Source organism: Canis lupus, chromosome 7, assembly GCF_011100685.1.
Source record: "Canis lupus familiaris isolate Mischka breed German Shepherd chromosome 7, alternate assembly UU_Cfam_GSD_1.0, whole genome shotgun sequence".
In the NCBI taxonomy this organism is placed as follows: domain Eukaryota; kingdom Metazoa; phylum Chordata; class Mammalia; order Carnivora; family Canidae; genus Canis; species Canis lupus.
Genome location: NC_049228.1, coordinates 20568098 through 20586044, shown reverse-complemented (window position 1 = coordinate 20586044; position 17947 = coordinate 20568098). Strand labels below are relative to the sequence as shown.

General features: G+C 38.2%; 1 protein-coding gene and 1 pseudogene across 5 annotated transcripts in view; one reads left to right on the top strand and one right to left on the bottom strand.

Moving 5' to 3' along the window:
* The window catches only part of ABL2 (ABL proto-oncogene 2, non-receptor tyrosine kinase), a 115724-nt gene that overhangs the window by 36096 nt on the left and 61681 nt on the right, over positions 1–17947 (bottom strand). Inside the window, exon 1 of one of the 5 annotated variants that reach the window (XM_038542371.1) lies at positions 2325–2538. The exons of the other annotated variants lie outside the window; for them this stretch is intronic. Coding sequence (XP_038398299.1) covers positions 2325–2352 — 28 coding nt within the window. The 5' untranslated portion in view covers positions 2353–2538. Of the gene's footprint in view, positions 1–2324; positions 2539–17947 lie in introns of those variants that run through there. 5 annotated transcript variants of the gene reach the window in all.
* LOC100688205 lies at positions 422–772 on the top strand (annotated as a pseudogene).

Sequence of the window (17947 nt, the reverse complement as noted above, 5' to 3'; positions counted from 1 at the left end):
GAGAACAGCATAGCATATGAACTTGTCAAATCACTGTTGTACACCTGAAACTGATGCAACATTAGTGTGTCAATTATACTTCAATTTAAAAAAGAAATAAAATTTTAGGGGCACCTGGCTGTCTCCATTGAGAAAGCATGCGACCTTTTTTTTTTTTTTTTTTTTAAAGATGTATTTATCCATTGGAGAGAGAGTGAGAAATAGAGAGCAGGAGCAGGAGGGGCAGAGGGAGAAGGTATCTCAAGCAGACTCCATACTGAGCAGGGAGCTGGACGCAGGGAGCTGAAACCAAGAGTTTGACACTTAACTGACTGTACCACCCAGACGCCCCAAAAGAGCATGTGATTCTTGGTCTTGGGGTGGTGAGTTTGAGCCCACGTTGGATATAGAGATCACTTAAATAAACTCTTAAAAAATTAAAATAAATAAAATTTAAAAAATAAATAGCATGACAGTGTTGAAAACTCCAGAATGTTAAAACTTTTAAAAGCAAAAGCCGGTCCATTTCTGTTAGGAAGGACGTTGGATTTGAGGAGAATAACTACCATGACTTCAAGTGTTTTGACGAAACCTCAGATGCGAGGCCTTCTGGCCAAACATCTGTGATTTCATATTGTTGGAGCCTTCGCTGTATCCCTGGGCTACATTCTATAAGTTTGCTGTGGCCGAACCAAGAAAGAAGGCATATGCAGATTTCTACAGAAATTATGATTCCATGAAAGATTTTGAGGAGATGAAGGAGGCTGGTATCTGGGCAGCCCCGGTGGCCTAGCGGTTTGGCACCACCTTCAGCCCGGGGTGTGGTCCTAGAGACCCGGGATCGAGTCCTACATCGGGCCCCCTGCATGGAGCCTGCTTCTCCTTCTGCCTGTGTCTCTGCCATTCTCTCTGTGTTGGTCATAAATAAATAAAAAATCTTTAAAAAAAAAAAAAAAAAAAGAAGGCTGGTATCTTTCTTTCAGAGTGCAAAATGAATTTAGAATATAAAGAATTTCTTTGGGTTGTGTTCCATTGAAGTTTGTCACTGACTGTCCTGTGTTCCTGAACTATGAAACACAAACACTGGGTTATGGAATAGTTTTTCTTGTTAATAAACTAAAAAAATTTTTTTAAAAAGCAAAAGCCAAATCTTTATTAATATATAGGAACAAAGTTAAATAAATGTAAAAATCTGAAAATGAGAGTACTTTATTGAGAATTAAACTAGTAAAATTTGCAAAAAGAGTACTTTATTGAGAATTAAACTAGTAAAATTTGCAAATAATACATTATTTAGTGATACAATCTATAAAAATAACACAAGAATGTTTCTAACTGTACAGTTAAGAACACTCATTGATCAATATTTAACAAGCACTGGGACACCTGGGTAGCTCAGCAGTTGAGCATCTACTTTCAGCTCAGGGCATGATCCCAGGGTCCTGGACTCCGCAGGGAGCCTGTTTCTCCCTCTGCCTATGTCTCTGCCTCTGTGTCTCTCACGAATGAATAAATAAATAAAAACTTTTTTTTTAATTTAATAAGTACCTACTATGTACCAGCCACTGTGCTAGGTTTCAGGCCGATAAAGGAAACAGAGTAAAAGTATAATATACAAAGACTTCCACAGAGTTGAAACAAAACTATAACTTAACCTTAGAGAAAGAATGTCTGACATAGATAATTAACCACTTAAAAATATAAAGCTTATACTTTCAATGAAATTAACCTTTATAAGTCAGTATTGTTAACGTCAATAAAGCAAGAGTTAAATGACTAATAGTTATGTCACTTAATGACTCAATGTTTCAAATACCAGGTTAAATTTCTCCTTCCCTCAGTAATCTAAAAAAAAAATAAGGAAAAGGAGCTGTATAATCCATATTCTATACAAATATATATTCCATATCATATAATTTACTATTTAGTCAGTAAATCTGCTCTTCAAATTACCAAATAATAGTTACGACTCAGAAAGCTAGAAAAACTTGGTTTAAAAAAAAAAGCTAGAAAAATTAAGACAGGACAAAAGTATAGTATAAAGAAAATGAATACTTTTGTGATTCTATGCTGCTTTTAACTATCTAAACAACTGAATAGCTTTTAAACATTTTAAAGAAAAAATGAAAAAGAATGCATGCAAAAATAACCAAAAAATGATATATGAAACCCAAGATTAAACTCAACAAAACTATTAGACATGTTCTCATTTTTAAAATTCTTTGTTTTCAGTTTATAAAAGTGACACATGATTATAGAAAATTTGGGAACTATATATAAATAGACAACAACACATACCCATTTCTACAGCTCCACTTGTTAAATTATTAAAATAATATTGATACCTTTGCATTTGGCCCTTTTAATCTGCATGTTTCATTCATTCAGCCAATATTTCTTGAGTGGTTACTATTTGCAAAGCACTTCACTAGGCAGGAAATATCAGGGGTTAGGCAAGAAATAAAGTCCATAAGAAATGAAGATAGTGGGCTGGGGAGGGGAGGAATTTCACTACTTTAAAGAAGGTGATGATGGGTGCCTAGGTGGCTCAGTTGGTTAAGTGCCTGCCTTTGGCTCAGGTCATAACCCTAGCATGCTAGGCTACCTGCTCACGGGGGAGTCTGCTTCTCCCTCTCCTTCTGTTCCTCCTCCAGCTCATGCGCGCATGTGCACGCTCTCTCATAAATAAAATCTTAAAAAAAAAAAGAAAAGGTGACACTTAAGCAAATGCCAAAAACAAAAGAATCTAAGCAGGGATAATGCAGCCAGTGCAAAAACCTGAAAGCAGGAAAAAACCTACTTGCTATGCGGAAGAAATGAAAAGTGTGGCTGTAATTGAGAAAGTCAGAAGAAAAGCATGAAAAGAAGTTAGTAAGATAGAACCAGCCATATGGCCAGATCAAACACATAAGGATTCTTTTCCAAGGACAATGGAAATCCTATGAACAGTTTCAAGCATGGAGGTCATATATTCTGTCTCCCATTTTATAAAAGACCACTCTGGCTACTGGGTTAAAAAAAAAATGGATTTGATAAGAAACAAAATTAAAGATAGGCAAATATGTAGCAGTTCAGGAATGGGCTCCAGTTGGCTTGGATGGTGTCATGAAGACAAAGTGGAAGAACTTAAAAATCCAAATTCCAAAATGGAATTGATAGGCTTTACAGATTACTTGGATATAAGAAGAGACAGGGTAAAACTAAAGAATGGCTGCCAAGTCACAAGCTTGAGCAAATGGGCAGATGGCCATGTAAATTACTCCAAAGCAATAGCAGTATAAATCAAAAGTTCCACTATAGACAAGTAAATTTGAGGGAGATAATTAAACACCATGATATATAATTTTGAACCTCAGAGAAGATCCTGGGCTACAGACATCAACGTATAGATGATATCTAAAACCATGAATCTAAGAGCATCTGGGCGGTTCAGTAGTTGAGCATCTGCCTTTGGCTCAGGGTATGATCCCGGGGTCCTGGGATTGAGTCCTGCATCAGACTCCCAGCAGGGAGCCTGCTTCTCCCTCTGCCTAGGTCTCTCTCATGAATAAATATATAAAATTTTAAAAAATAAAACCATTAATTTAGGTGAGATCATTTAGGAAGAGAGAGACGTGCAGGATCATGCTTATAGGGGAACAATGATTTGAATACTGTGGATTTCTCACTTGAAACCATACAGGCTAGAAAGAAGTGAAAAAACATTATTATCTTAAGTGCTTAGAGAAAAACTGTCAATTCAAAATTCTTTGTCCACAGAAAATATCCTTTAGAAATTAAGATGAAATAAAGACATTTTCATTTGAAGGGAGGAATGTGCTGCCAGTAGACCTGCTTTAAAAGTATTCAATTCAGACACAATGGAAATTATACCAGAAGTAAATTTTGGGTCATTAGAAATAAAGAAAGAAAAATAAAGATGGTAAATAGACTGTTCTTCTCTTCAAGTTCTTAATATAGGATGGTTGGAAGCATACAGTGTAACGTCATCTGTAGGGACCTTTCAATGCATGTAGATGTAATATATGACAATTATAACATAGGGAAAAGAAAAATCTATATGATGGCAAGGTTCCCATATTTCACCTGAGGCAGCAAAATATGGATTCAAAGTAGTGTGAAAAGTTCAATATGTATATTAAAATCCCTACAGCAACCACAGGAAAAACCACAGAGATATGGTCAGAAACAACAGATAAGTGAAAATGGAGTACTAAAAAGGCATTTAATAATCCAAGAGAAAACAGGAAAGAGGAAAGAAATAACAAAAAGAATAAAATACAGACCTAAAACCAAACATCAATGACTAATGTTAAATGAAAATGGTCAAAATATAAGGTGGTTTATCATAATAGATATGTATAATCCAACTAGAGGCTATCTAAAAGAAACTCACTTCAAATACAAACATAGAAGCAGGTTAAAAATAAAAGGATGAAAATATGTGTCCACACAAAAACCTGTATATGAACCTTCACAGCATTATTCATAACAGCCAAAAGTAGAAACAACCAAAATATTACTGAATGGATAAATAAAACGGAAATACTAATACATGTTATAACATACATGAACCTTGAAAACACATGCCAAGTAAAAGAAGCCAGTCAAAATAAACACATGTTGTGTGATTCCATTTAGATGAAAGGTCTAGAACCGGTAAATCCATAGATACAAAAAGTAAATTAGTGGTAGCCGAGGGTCAGGATGTGGGGAGGAATATGGAATGATTGCTAATGGCTAGGGGGTTTCTTTTTGGGGCGGTGAAAATATTCTAAGAGTATACTGTATTGATGATTGAAGAACTCTGAATATACTAAAACCACTGAATCATACACTTTGATTTATTTAATTTTTTTAAAAAAGGAAAGAAATCATGACCAAAAAGATAGTAGTTAACCCCCACCCCACCCCCAAAGCTCTAACCAGTCACATGAGCATCACCCACTTTCCACTAGGTGCCTGGCATTCAGCTGGTGGCACACTCTGCCCCCACCGGACTGACCCGAAAGCACTGGGGCAACAGGTGCCAGTATTCACACTCAGCAGGTTAGTCAAATCAGACAAACTGGTGGGCTAAAATTCAGAAGTTCTCTCCAGGTTTTCTGCCCATCGGCTGAGCACATACAAACTATCGTAAGCCTATAAAATTTAAGGGAGATGGGAAGGGTAGAAAAGCAGGAAGTTGGTGGGAGAAAAGAAACTACAGGTCACTCAAGCTTTCTCCTTGGCTAGTGGCTCTGGACACAGACTTTGAGAGACCAGGAGAGGTAGGCTCCAGATTGCTTGCTTGCTTCAAGATTTTATTTATTTATTCATGAGAGACGGGGGGGGGGGGGGGGGGGGGGGCAGAGACACGGGCAGAGGGAGAAGCAGGCTCCTGTGGAATTCAATCCCAGTACCCTGGGATCACAAACTGAGCCACAGGCAGGCACTCAACTGCTAAGCCATCCAGGCATCCCTGGGCTCCAGATTTCTTATAGAAGAAAAAAATCCTTTAAGAAGGAGCTAAGACATGCCATGCAAAATAATTCTTCTTACAGAGGGCACAGGAGACAGGGCAGCTGACTCTCCCATCTAGGAGACAGGAGAGCGGTGAAGAAGTTCTTATAGTACCATGAAGTAAGACAAAAGGCAGGGGGAGAATATTGAGGTTCTGGCCAAATATGAGACTGGTACACACACAGTTAAAGATTAAAAAGCCATCAGGCACTCTCAAAGCCGAATCCTGCCTGCAAACACTGGCTATAGAGTGCTGCAGAAGATTCTTGCTGTGAACCAAGTCAAGTTAGTTGCCTGGCTAGAGGTGGTGGGGAGGGATAAATGTTTTTATTTTCAAAGGGATGAGGTAGGAAGAGCAGCCATGATTAGTAAAAAGAGACCTGTACGAAGCAGAAAATATTTAGACAGCATTTTAATATGTATTTTCATATATATATTTAAAGTTAAGAGAAAACTAATTCAAGCCATGCCCTGTGCAAAAAAAGGGGGGGGGGGGTGAAAAAGACAATTTTTTGGAAAGATTTTATTTACTCATGAGAGACACAGAGAGAGACAGAGACATAGGCAGAGGGAGAAGCAGGCTCCCTGCGAGGAGCCTGATGCAGGACTCCATCCAGGACCCTGGGATCACGCCCTGAGCAGAAGGCAGATCCTCAACCACTGAGCCACCCAGGCATCTCATAAAAGACAAATTTAAAATGAGACCTCTGTCTAGTGCTCTAGTCTCATCTATCACAGCTTGTTACTTTTATTTTGGAAGAGGAGATATAAAAGTTTCTTTCCATCACTCAGAGGGCAAGTGTAGCCACTTATAAAAGCAGAATGACAGGGACAGACTAGAAGAGTCAGAGGTGAAAGGGAAGAGCAGGAAAGGAATTTTCAAAAATAAAATTAAGGTGACTGTTCCAGAAGGGTGCGGTAAAGAGGACATGGTGGACCAAAGTCTGTTAGTCAAATAATGTTTCAACTTTTAAATTATTCTCTGTTCTGTTTTGTTGGGTGTTTTGTTTGTTCAAGTCTAAGATCTTTGTTAACAAGCACCAACAGGAAATATAGGATCCTTTCCCTCCTCTGGCCTGCCTCCACCGAAGCCACCACAATCGCCTGGTTGGCTGGATGCTAGAAGAGTCCTGTGTGTGTGTGTGTGGACCCAGAATGAAGGGCAGCCTCCTCCTCTGATGGCTGGGCTTGTGAACAGTGCAGTATCTTTTGGCTTTCCACATCTCTAAAATGTTTTACAACCTTACTAACACTGAATGAAGCTAGGGGAGAAGGGGTTTCTGTTCAGTCATTAATTATTTCCACTTCTGAAACATACTGTAAGTTTATGAGCAAGATGTCTGCATGGTTCGGCTTTCCACTGAAAGAGGAACATTTTAAAGCCAGCATTTTGGACTGGTAGTCAAAGGCTACCACCTCATCCTGCAGCCGCTTCTCCTGGCACGTCCAGCACAACACGTGGCTCCCAACACAGAACTACTTGCCCGGAGGAGCTGCTTGTCTTGGGAGAGCAGCCACAGCTGGCCTGAGTCCTACATTTTAAATGGGTTAATTTTGTATGTCAATTTATATCTCCATAAAGCATTAAAAACGTTATGCTGTGTGGAAAAGGCCAGATCTAAAGTCTACATATTGCATGATTCCTTTCACATGAAATACCCACAAGAACATGTGTATAGAGACAGAAAGCAAAATGAGTGGTTACCTGGGATGGGTAGGAATGCCAACTGACTATAAAATAGCACAGGAACCTTTTGGGTGATGGAAATGCTCTAAAACTAGACTATGGTGAGAGTTACACAACTATGTATATTGTTACAAATCACTGAATTGTACATCTTTTAAAACTTAAGTTTTATGAAATGTAAACTATAGCTCAATAAAGCAGTTTTTTTTAAAGCACAAAAGGCAATAAAAAGCAAATTCAGACTTTTGTTCTCTGAAAGATATCATTAGGACGATCAAAAGATAAGCTATAGACAGGAGAAAATATTTGCAAATTTTATATCTGGCAAAGGATATATATCCAGAAGATATCAAGAACTCTCAAACTCAGTAGTATGAAAACAAACCACCCAATTTAAAAATGGACAAAGATGGGGATCCCTAGGTGGCTCAGCAGTTTAGCGCCTGCCTTCAGCACAGGGCATGATCCTGGAGTCCTGGGATCAAGTCCCACATCAGGCTTCCTGTATGGAGCCTGCTTCTCCCTCTGCCTGTGTCTCTGCCTCTATGTATCTCTCATGAATAAATAAATAAGAGCTTAAAAAAAAAATGGACAAAAACTCTCTGCACCAAAATTAATGACCAATAAGATACTCAACATCAGCAACCATTAAAGAAATGCAAATTAAAACCACAATGAGATACCACTATACATGTATTAGAGTGATGAATCTAAAAATTCTAAGAATACCAAGTGCTTACTACAGATGCAAACCAACTGGAACTCTCATAAATTGGTGGGTGGAATGCCATATAGTATAGCCACTCTAGAAAGCAATTTGACAATTTCTTATAAAATGTCACTTATAGGATCCAGCAATACCACTATTGCAAGTAATTGTCCTGGAGAAATGAAAACTTCCATTTAAGCAAATACCTGTACGTGAATGCTTATGGCAGTTCTATTCCCAACTATCCCTAACTGGAAATAATCTAAGTGTTCTTCAGTGGATGGATGAACAAACTGTAGTATATCCATACAATGGAATACTACTCAGCAATAACAAAGGAATGAATTACTGATACACACAATAACCCGAACGGACCTCAAAGGCATTATGCTGAGCTTCCCAAAGAAGCCGTTATTGAAAACATATATTTCCCAAAAGACAAAACCATTGTGGTTCCCAGGGGTCAGGAGTAGGGAAGGTGTAACTAAAAAAGTGAGCACAATGGGCTTCTGGGAGAAATGATGACTATTCTGTATCCTGACAGTGGTGGGGGTTACATAAATCTATGCATGGGCTAAAATTCATAGAACTGTATATGCCCAAAAGAGCTGATTTTACTGTATGTTAGTTTAAAAAATAAAAAATGTTAAAGTTTAGGATCCAGTACTAAGCCCTAAGGAACATCTACATTAGGGGAGCAAAGAGAAAGAAGTCAGCAAAGGAGATTAAGAATAGTTGGCAAGGAAGGAAAACACCTAAGGCTGAGAAGGGGATTCTGTATGTGGAAGGAGGGAAGATCGACAGCATTAACTACAGCTGACGTGTTAATAAATGAGTATATAAGCGTATTCATTGCTTTTGTAAACTATGTATCAAGAACTTTCACATATTCTTATAAATCTTCAAAAGCCTTCTTTCTAATGGTTATATATATTTCATCTTGCAGAGGTACCACCACTTCTAATAACACTTATGCGTACCAAATTACAAGTCACCTAGTAATAACACTTATGTGCACTTTGTATCCCTCCCAATTTTTCTCTGATTAACATGATCTCAGAACAAATTTTCAAGTCAAAGGACACTTTCAAGACTCATGATACATACTTCCAAATCACTTTCCAAAAAATTTTACCACTTTATACTCAGTGACATATAAATGTTTACTTCATCGTCTCTATGTATCTTTTTTATAATTTCAAAGGCAAACAACAGTAACTTGTTTAAATTCACAATTCACTTTCCATTTCTTTTGCTAACTACATAGCAATTTATTCCTCATGACATAAAGCATTTTCTCATTGCTTTTGCTGTTTGTGTTTCCTACTTTGTAAGTTGTTAGAGGCACACACAGTAAATTAATATCAACAAATGGGAAATATAACCTCCAGTGGCACTCTTACTTCTAGATATGACAAAAAATTCTGATCCTTCTCTATGTGTAGGCCCTCAATTTCAAACACCTCACAACTGGAGCTGTCATTTTTATAACAGCATGTATTCTTAGAGTGGATGGCCATCTCAGATGAACTATCCCCACAACAGACCACCTATCCCTTTTTCCTACCAGCATGAAACAGACAGCATTATAGAATCCAATGCACAGAAAAGTACTTCTAAGACAGGGGTCTTTCAGTTAACATTTTGGGATCAAACAGTAGACCTTAAAATATATTCAATTCCATTATTATTGAGATGAAGAAACAAAGCTAGTGTCAGAACCAGATGGTCTCAAGGATGGCAGCTGCCATAGTCCTGCCTTCTATTAACCCTCGCTACTCAACCTCCCAACACAGCAGCTGACTATTAAGTCTAAGAAAGCAGAGCACCAATTCCATATCATCTACTTCACCCTTCGTTTTCACCTCCTTACCTTTCTCCTTTGTGAACTCAAGGCTTTAGGAACAAAAACTGGTCTCTCAAAACAAAAACAATCTCAATGTTAAGGTTTTTTAGACTTTTTTTTTTTTTTTAAATCAAAGGACTCAGGCTCTGTATTAAGCAGCCCTTGCTCTGCCATTCAAAAGGTGAGGTGTCAAGTTGAAGAAATTATTTACAATATCTGAGTGTACAATTTTCATTTGTAAAACAGGAAGGAAATGGTAAGTACTTTTTACGAATCCTTAAATGAGATTAAGCATATAAAATGCTTAGGGGAAAATCTGACACCATTACTTAAAACTTTAATTCTTTCAGTAGTCTAAAAGGGGTGCCTTCCTACCTGGAAAATACATCTATTAAGAGATAAGAATAAATGTGTTGGGCTCAAGTTAGAAGATCTGCATGGATAACAAGAAGTCTGAAGTACAGAAATAAAAATAAGCAACTCTAAATTTTTGCAAAAATAACTCTCTTTAGATCAGTTAGGAATAGTAGTTATAATCCCCCTAGCTCTCATACAGTCTCACATTGGAGTATTATCACAAAAAGTCACAAAAATCAAAATGCTATTTTAATTAGGACCATGCTTACCCTCCTCGTCTATTCAAATCCTGTATTATCTTTCAAAGTGTAGCTAAAGTTCCTAGATTCTCCCTGAACTCGACCTCTCTGACCATTTCTGATTAAGTAATCTTTGCCTTTGCCTAGAACAACAACTGTCACACTATATTGGGACATCTTCTATAGTGTATTTACTATAATTTATTACTTCCTTTTTTGTGTGTCTCTTTCTCTCCAATAAGATTAAGTTTCTACATGTATAGAACCATCATGTTTCTCTACCCAATGAAACCCAGCAAAGTGCTTTACTAATAAATGACTGGTAAAAAAGGATTAACTCATTCAAAAAATTCAGTGTGAGACTTCTTATAACAAAAATAAAACCTATTTAGCAGCATCTTTTCCCTTTCTCTACACTAGCATTTCCCAAACTTTATTTTCATTTACCACTACTCTAAGGACTAAAATTACATTTAACTTAATAATTCAACTTAATTCAATTTCTCCCCATAAGACAAAGTATAAAAGGATAAGATTTTGCAAGGTAGCACTGAGCTTTGGAGGGTCACAAACCACTGTAAATACCTAAGTTATTATCACCCCTGTTGAGAATGCATGCTCTATACTTAACCAAATCCTCTAAACAGGACTCATTTGTTCCTGTTAGAGTAGGAGCTTTTTCTAATTACAAAACCATAGATGTCAACATACTTTGGACTCAAAGTTTTCCGTTACAGAGGAAGGAAGAGCACCTTTTTCTAAGCAGGGGTTAAAAACATGAACACGGCAGCCCGGGTGGCTCAGCAGTTTAATACCACCTTCAGTCCCGGGTGTGGTCCTGGAGTCCTGGGATCAAGTCCCACGTCGGGCTTCCTGCATGGGGACTGTTTCTCCCTCTGCCTGTGTCTCTGACTCTCTCTTTCTGTCTCTCATGAATAAATAAATAAAATCTTTAAAAAAAAAAAAAAAAAAAAAAGGCAGCCCTGGTGGCGCAGAGGTTTAGTGCCGCCTGCAGCCCAGGGCCTGATCCTGGATCAAGTCCCACGTCAGGCTCCCTGCATGGAGCCTGCTTCTCCCTCTGCCTATGTCTCTGCCTCTCTGTGTCTCTCTCTCATGAATAATTAAATAAAATCTTAAAAAAAAAAAACAAAAAAAAAAAAACATGAACACACACACACAATATAAACCAAGGCAGAGAAAAGGCTTTGAGTATTTTAAGTTTTACAAGATCAGACCAAGACACGTCGGAACCTAGGTAGGCTAATAATTAATACATCTTCAAAACAACAGTCTTTAAATATGTGTTTAACATTTACTTAGCAAGAAGCCTGAAATTTGTGCTAAGGGAGAAGAGAAAACAGAAAGGAAGAAGTGGTCCTGAATAATTCATCTCTGGCCCTAAACTCAGGAGTCCCTGACTCAGCAAAAGACCCTGCAGCTAACCAGAATTACCCACCTCAGCAGGCACTTTCCCATGCCCATTGGTGGTCTCAGGCTCTAGCCCAAACAGTTTAGGAAAATATTCCCCAATACCACAGATAATACTCCTTATGAGAGGATTTTTAGAAAACAATTTCTTCTCCCTGTTACACTTCCAGAGAACCTTTAGAAATCGACACTGGAGAGGAGCCCAGCTGGCCCATTCCTTAATCCAGTTCAGTGATTTTTGCTGCATGAGAAACGTGGCCTGATTAAAAGAAAAGCTTGGAAATATATGTACGTCTTAGTCAAGTAATGTGAGATATTTGTGAGGCAAATGACAGACAATCTTGACATCCAAACAAAAGAATTCAGACTGTATTGGGATACAATAGGTAATCACTGTAGATTCTTGAGAAGTAGTAACACACTGTGCTATTTAGAGAAGACTGCTTTAGGACACCTGAGTGGTTCAGTCAGTCAGCCTTCTGGTTCTTGATTTCAGGGTCCTGACTTCAAGCCCTACATTGGGCTTCACGCTGGGCATGGAGCCTATTGCGGGGGGTGGGGGGAGGAAAATTTGGGGCGCATAGGTGGCTCAGTCAGTTAAAACATCCAACTCTTGGTTTCAGCTCAGGTCATGATCTCATGGGATTGAACCCAATGTCAGGCTCTGTACTCAGCGAGGAGTCTGCCTGAAGATGCTCTCCCTCTGCCCCTCCCCACACACATGCACTGTCTCTCTCTCTAAAGCAAAAAAAATACATCTTTAAAAAAAAATAAATAAGACCGGTCTATAATGCTTCTAATGGACCCCCTGCAGATAGAACAATTATCTAAAAGTTTGCTGCAGAAAACTAAGCAGGGATGATAAGGGCCTGTTTGTGAAATGGACAATGATAGATTTAAGAAATCTCTTGAAGAAGGGAGTAACAGAGGATATAGAAAAGGAAACTAATAAATCTCTCTCTGGTTTGGAACAAAAGGAATATAAAGTAACATCCAGATTTCAAAGACAGAGTTATAAGACTAGAATATAAATGAAGTCTATCCCAATGGACATTAAGAGTTGTCAACACGGTTCAACATTTTATACAAAAGACAAAGGAAAGTAGTAGTATTCCATCAAGACATTTTTTTATCAACCAAAAAAGTGGCAATAATCACAAAGTTTTGTATTCAGTTGACAAAATACTCTTTAATTCAAAATCATTTATTTCTGGATGGTACTAGATAACAGAAACATCTATCCTCATTTTTTCTTTCCTTCTTCCATGCATCCTCTCTAGGTGAAATCATTCACATCCATTACTTTTATTTATAAACTCGAGGCTATCAGCTCCTGTATTAGTTTTCTGTGGTTGCTATTAACAAACTGCCACAAATTGTTTGACTTAAAAAACAGAAACACATTCTCTCAGAATTCTGGAGGCCAGAAGTCAGAAACTGGTATCACTGGGACAAAATGAAGGTGCTGACAAGGCATCAGCTCCCTTTAAAGGCTCTAGGGTAGAATCCATCGCTTGCCTCTTCTAGTTCATGGTTGCTACCAGCATCCCTTGGCTTGTGGCCACATCACTCCAATCTTTAAGACGAGCATCTTCAGATCTCTCTGCTCCACTGTCACATCATCATCTCCTCTGCATGTGAAACCTCCCTCTGTCTCCCTCTTATAGAGATACTGATTACATTTAGGGCTCATTTGGATAATGCAAGATAATCTCTCCATCTATAAAGACATCTCCCCTCCCCACTTTTTTGCAATGTAACATTTACAGGTTCCACGGATCAGGGCATGGGTATCTTTTGAGAGGGCACTCTTCAGCCTATCACAGCTCTCAAATCTCACCAACCCCAAATCACTCTCTTGACCAGCTGACTCCTATAGCCTATGGCTAAGTATACTTAGATATCCTAAAAGAACCAAAAACCCATTTTGTTCCTACTTCTGCGTTTTCAGTTTAGCATGTGTGCATGCATGTGTGTTCTGGTTGTTGTTAATGGCATACCCATTCACCCAGGTATCCAATCCAGAAACCTCATCATCATTCTAGAATCCTCTTTCTTCCCTAATTCCCTCCAACACTACTATCCTATGGACTCCAGCTCCCAAATCTCTCAAATCTGTGTACTCTACTCCCTTACCACTGTCCTCATTTATGCCCTATTTCCTTGCCTGCATGGCTATAACATTCATCTACTGATCTTCTTGACTTTAGTTTCATTCTGCTCTAATGTAATATCCACATTGCCTCTAAACTGCTATTTTGAAAGGGCAAGACCACTTCGAGTTACGTTCCTACTTAAAACCTTTAAGAGTTTGGGGGGTGCCTGGGTGGCATAGTTGAGCATCAGACTCTTGGTTTTGGCTCAGGTCATGATCTCAAAGTCCTAAGATCGAGTCCCCTGTCAGGCTCCACGGCAGAGTCTGCTTGAGTTTCTCTCTCCCTCTGCCCCTCTTCACCTTTGCTCATGCGTATGTGCATTCTCTCTCCAATAAAAAAAATAAATCTTTGGGATGCCTGGGTGGTTCAGTGGTTGAGCATCTATCTGCCTTTGGCTCAGATCATGATCCCAGGATCCTGGGATCAAGTTCCACACTGAGCTCCCTGCAGGGAGTCTGCTTCTCCCTCTGCCTATGTCTCTGCCTCTCTGTGTCTCTCATGAATAAACAAATAAAATCTTTTAAAAATAAATAAATCTTTAAACACACACACACACATACACACACACACACACACACACATACACCTTTAAAGGTTTGGGCTCTCTACCGCACAGAGTTAAATTCCAAATTCCTCAGCATGGTATGAGAAACATCTGCCATGATCTGGCACTTAGCCTTTTCAGCCTCTCCTACCTCTCCTCTCACCAGTCTTTCTTGTACCTTATGTTCATCTATGTACAGCTCTACCAAAAGTTCTCTGAATATGTCCATTTGTTCAATCTACAAATTCTTTCCTTCTACATTCTCCCTTTCCGGTTACCTAGTGAACTAATTGAACACAACTCATATTTCTTCTCTTCAGTTTCTCAAAGTATTTTCCCTCACACCTAAAATAAAGTTTCTAACTCTACACTGCATCACAGTCACACAGATTTTTCTAATTATTTGTTATTAGTTATTATTAGTTATTATTCTATTAGTTATTTGGGGAGGAAACCCTGCACAGCACAGAAAAATACACAGTACTATTATTTACAATGTGTGACTCCAGCTTCACCCTATGTATGGATAGGGATTACATCTTACACTTACCTGTTTTCCTAGAACATGTATTCAATAAATATTTGTTGACATGCCACGCCACTTTTTCTTAATTATAGAAACAATACCTGCCCGTTTTTAGAAACTAAAAGAAAAATGAAGGGGGGTGGAGTAAAAAATAAATAAAAATAAAAGAAAGATGAAGACAATTAACAGCACCCATGAGGGGCACATGAATGGCCCAGTGGTTGAACATCTGCCTTCGGCTCAGGTCATGATCCCGGGGTCCTGGGATAGAGTCCTGCATCAGGCTCCTCAAGGGGAACCTACTTCTCCTTCAGCCTATGTCTCTGCCTTTCTGTGTCTCTCATGAATAAATAACTTCTTTTAAAAATAAATAAAATCAGCCATGATCTCATTACCCAGAAATAATTACTGATAACATTTGCCATACATTTTAATCCAGTCTTTTCCTTATCTTGTTCTTCAAGATGTTTCCTAATACATACTCTTAGGGCAATTTTAGCCTTAAGGCTAAAATTAAAACATAACCTACCAATTTTTGTAATTTAAGATTTGGAACTTGGCAAAAGAAGGAACTCAGTGCATAGATTTGTTTGGGAAATGTGCAAATTTGATTTATTTCATTTAGATTTCTGTTCTAGTTATTCAGATCCCTAAGATTCAAGATCTGTAGAAGTGATATGGTTTCAAGGAATTTCAAAGCAAACTCCATCATAGGTAGCTAGTTTTTATACATTTACAAAACATAAACAATTTAAATTTTCAAGGATGAACAAAATTTAAAATAAAACACAAGATATAATCCACTCCTGAAGTATTTTACCCATTTTGTGGCCAAAACACCAACTACCCAAAAGTATAAACAGTCCTTACATGTTGTCAAAATGCAAAGTTTTCAAAGTGTTTCAGAGATTTATTCTAATGAGCTTATAATTTTATTTTTAAGTGGCATACTTAATTATGCACTGGTCTTTATGAAAGAGAAGTTGAAGGCTCCCTAGATCTTGCATTTCCTCACAAAGCTGAATCAGAAGTGTGGCTTTCAATTCAACTCTCAAGGAAACAAAGGACTTGTTATAATTTATTATATTTGAGATACTGAGTAAGCCACATTTTCCCCATCTGCATTTTCCTTGTGTTTCTTATTAGAAGATAGGGTCTTTTCACACAGCTAGAGACAAAATCTATAAATTGGTCCTAATTGTAGTTCTTCAATGGGGTCTGAAGCCAAAACTCTTCCTAACAGGAAGTGTTATCCTGCCTTGTGTAGTTCCACCTGCAGACGTCATTCTTGAAAGAGGATCTTGTATGAAGAGAGTGATATAATGTGGGAATTAGGAATCCTTGTGTTCTAAGAGTATCTCTTCAATATTATCTCCCTAATAGCATCTACTTCTCGTCATTTCTCACATCATCATTTTCCTCTTTCTGAAGGCATAGTCGTCTTGAGATAATATTAGGATATATGCATTTGGGAAAGAGTCACCGAGCCATAGTCAGATCAGACTATAAACAGATAGCTGTTTGCATTCAACAATATGATCACTAATTTTTCTCTGTATTAATCACTTTATCTTGCACATAGTAGGCCCTCAAGTATTTTTAAATTAATGTGCACAAATGTCTACCATCACGAAGTTTTCTTTTCATTTATTTATTTATTCATTCATTCATTCATTCATTCATTCATGACAGACTCAGAGAGAGAAAGGCAGAGACACAGGCAGAGGGAGAAGCAGGCTGCATGCAGGGAGCCTGACGTGGGACTCGATCCTGGGTCTCCAGGACCACACTCTGGGCCAAAGGCAGCGCTAAACCGCTGGGCCACCGGGGCTGCCCACGAAGTTTTCATGCAAATTAAAATTGACTCAAAGCAATCCTAGTCCTCTACAGTAGGACTGTAATGACAGCTACCATTTATGCAGTACATACATACCAAGCACTTTACACACCTTTTTTTTTTTTTTAAGATTTTATTTATTCATTCTTGAGAGACAGAGAGAGAGAGAGGCAGAGACAGGCAGAGGGAGAAGCAGTCTCCCTGCGGGGAGTCCGACATGGGACTCGATCCCAGGACCCCAGGATCACACCTGAGCCAAAGGCAGACACTCAACCACTGAGCCACCTGCACTTTACACACTTTAATTGATGTATAATTTATAATATCATTACCTACAGCTCTGAAAGACAAGCATTATTATCACCAACATATAAATTCTCAGAAATGTTAGGTAACTTATTCAAGTTCCAGAGGTGGTGAAGCCAGTGTACAAAATCCTTGCACTTGTCTAACTCCAAACCCCATGCTCCTTTCACAATTTCAGGATGCCTCCCTCATTCAATAGAGAGTGATATAAAAACTGGAATACCTGGAGAAGGTATCTTTCCCTGGAGAAGAATTTCAGAACAGCCAGACTCCCCAAGTGAATTGACTTTGATTCCTCTGTCCATATTTAAGAATGACATTTAAGAATCAAACCAGAGAGTAATAAGAATGATAAACACATGCTTACCATCTAGTCCATTCTATCACAGAAAACTGGACATCTCTGCCATTTATTCCTGGCAGAATAATCACAAATTTTTCCAGAATTAATGCATAATGACTCAGGGAAGAGTTCTAAATATTTGTATAGGTCATGCCAGAATCCCAAATGCAACAAAAACAGAACCTCTTCTCTCAGTAACTGGACAACTTTCACCTCTTCTTTGAACAATCTTATTTAGGCCAAAATAGAATAGATGGTGTCTTTTCTTTTGATTTGTCCTCAAAGACAGGAAGAGCCGAACAAAAGTCTTCCCTTAATGTATGGCTCATCTCATACCACACACAAAAAATGTGTATGTGGGTATTCATTAGGAAATAATTCTTATAGTTCTTAAGGTTCTCTAACCTTATCCTTTAGGACACCTGTCACTGACCTGAAGAGAACTTAGTAACTTAACAATCCTTTCATATAATGCTTAAAAAAAATAA